Source organism: Arachis ipaensis, chromosome B06 (assembly GCF_000816755.2).
Source record: "Arachis ipaensis cultivar K30076 chromosome B06, Araip1.1, whole genome shotgun sequence".
NCBI lineage: Eukaryota > Viridiplantae > Streptophyta > Magnoliopsida > Fabales > Fabaceae > Arachis > Arachis ipaensis.
The window spans coordinates 22,255,343-22,257,014 of record NC_029790.2 but is presented as its reverse complement, the minus strand read 5'-3'; the positions used below and the strand labels follow the sequence as shown (position 1 = coordinate 22,257,014).

The window sequence follows — 1,672 nt, the reverse complement described above, 5'->3', positions numbered from 1 at the left end:
GCTTGGGTTGGGTATTGGGCTAATATGGGCCCGGTTTGGCCCGTTCGGCCTAATCTTGGACCGATTTCTTTAAAATTGGTGTCAAATTCATATTTTAATTAATTCTACCACATTAAACTCTAAAATTTTATTTTCTAATTTCTTGGATTAATAATTATTTTATTGGCTAATTATTTACTAATTTTACGGGTTTTACAACTGGTGACAATGCCTGGACCACAATGGAAGAGGTGAATTATATGGGAAACCCCTCCAGGAACTCCAATAACAATCTCTATTCGAATTCTTTCAATCAGGGATGGAGGAATCACCCTAACTTTGGGTGGAGAGATCAGCAGAAGCCTCAACAAAGCTTTAATAACAATCAAGATGGAATGAACCAGAACAAGTTCAACAACAGACCATTCCAACCATCTCAACAGCAGATGGAGACACCCACACAGAGTCTCTCTGACCTGGATACCATAGTCTCTAACTTCTCTAAGGCTACGCATAGTTTTATGGCAGAAACTAGGTATTTCATTCGCAACTTGGAGATACAGGTAGGTCAGCTGAGCAAGAGGATACCAGAGATCCCCTCCAACACTCTTCCAAGTAACACAGAAGTGAATCCAAAGGAAGAGTGTAAGGCCCTCACTATGGAAGCTACGACCGAATCCAAAGAAGAACCTGCTACTGAGAAACTGAAGGAGATCGCGGCTCAGGTGGAGACTGGGAGTGTCCCCCTGCACACCCCTATGAAGATAGAGAAGTCTGACAAATATCCTTCTCCAAATGCACAGGAGGAGCCTGATGATAAGCAACTTGCTCAGTTCTTAGCAGTTCTCAGGAAGTTGCAAGTCAACATCTCTTTTGTAAAGGTGTTGGAAAAGAATCCCCCTTCTATGGCATGTCTGAAAAGTATAATAGCTGACAAGAAAGCCTTAAGGGGAGATAAAACAATGGTGCTAACCAAAGAATGCAGCACCCTAGTTCAGAAGAAGCTGCCTCAAAAGCTCCTAGATCCTGGAAGCTTTCTGATTCACTATACTATAGGGACTATCACCTTTGAGAAGGCACTGTGCGACCTTGGCTCTAGTATTAATCTTATGCCTCTCTCTGTAATGAGGAAGCTGGGGATTCAAGAGGTGCAGCCCACCATGATCTCACTAGAGATGGCAGATAAGTCCCTGAAACGAGCATATAGTATGGTGGAAAATATCTTTATAAAAGTTGAAGACCTTTATCGTCCTGCGGACTTCGTGATATTAGACACTGGGATAAACAGGGACGACTTCATCATCCTTGGAAGGCCTTTTCTAGCTACTGCAAAGGCCTTGATTGATGTGGAGAAAGGAGAGATTATACTGAGGTTATAGGAAGATCACATCTTGTTCAAGATCTCCAACCCTCAAACTCTCTCTGACAAAGGAGGTACCACTATTCAGCACTTAGTATTTTAACCTTCTCTCTCTGTACAGAGCCTCACGGAGTCCCCTAACATCAAACCTAAGTTTGGTGTTGGACAATCACCATTAATCACTGAGAAAGAAGGTACCAAGAAGAAAGTATCCAAAGACCAGAAGAACAAGAAGATTCCAACTGAGGACTTCTCACCTGGCATGAGAGTTGTCTTCACTAGAAGTCCAGTCATTCCACATACTGTGAACTGGATCCTGTCTCTAGAGCATGT

General features: G+C 42.6%; 1 protein-coding gene across 1 annotated transcript; it reads left to right on the top strand.

The window, feature by feature from the left end:
* Positions 222 to 1,358, top strand: LOC107646672. The gene has a single exon (XM_016350840.1). It carries the CDS (start codon positions 222 to 224, stop codon positions 1,356 to 1,358), a length of 1,137 nt encoding a protein of 378 aa, XP_016206326.1.

Excerpts from the sequence above, each read along its gene's own strand:
- LOC107646672 (XM_016350840.1), top strand. The coding sequence starts at position 222 with ATGGAAGAGGTGAATTATATGGGAAACCCCTCCAGGAACTCCAATAAC.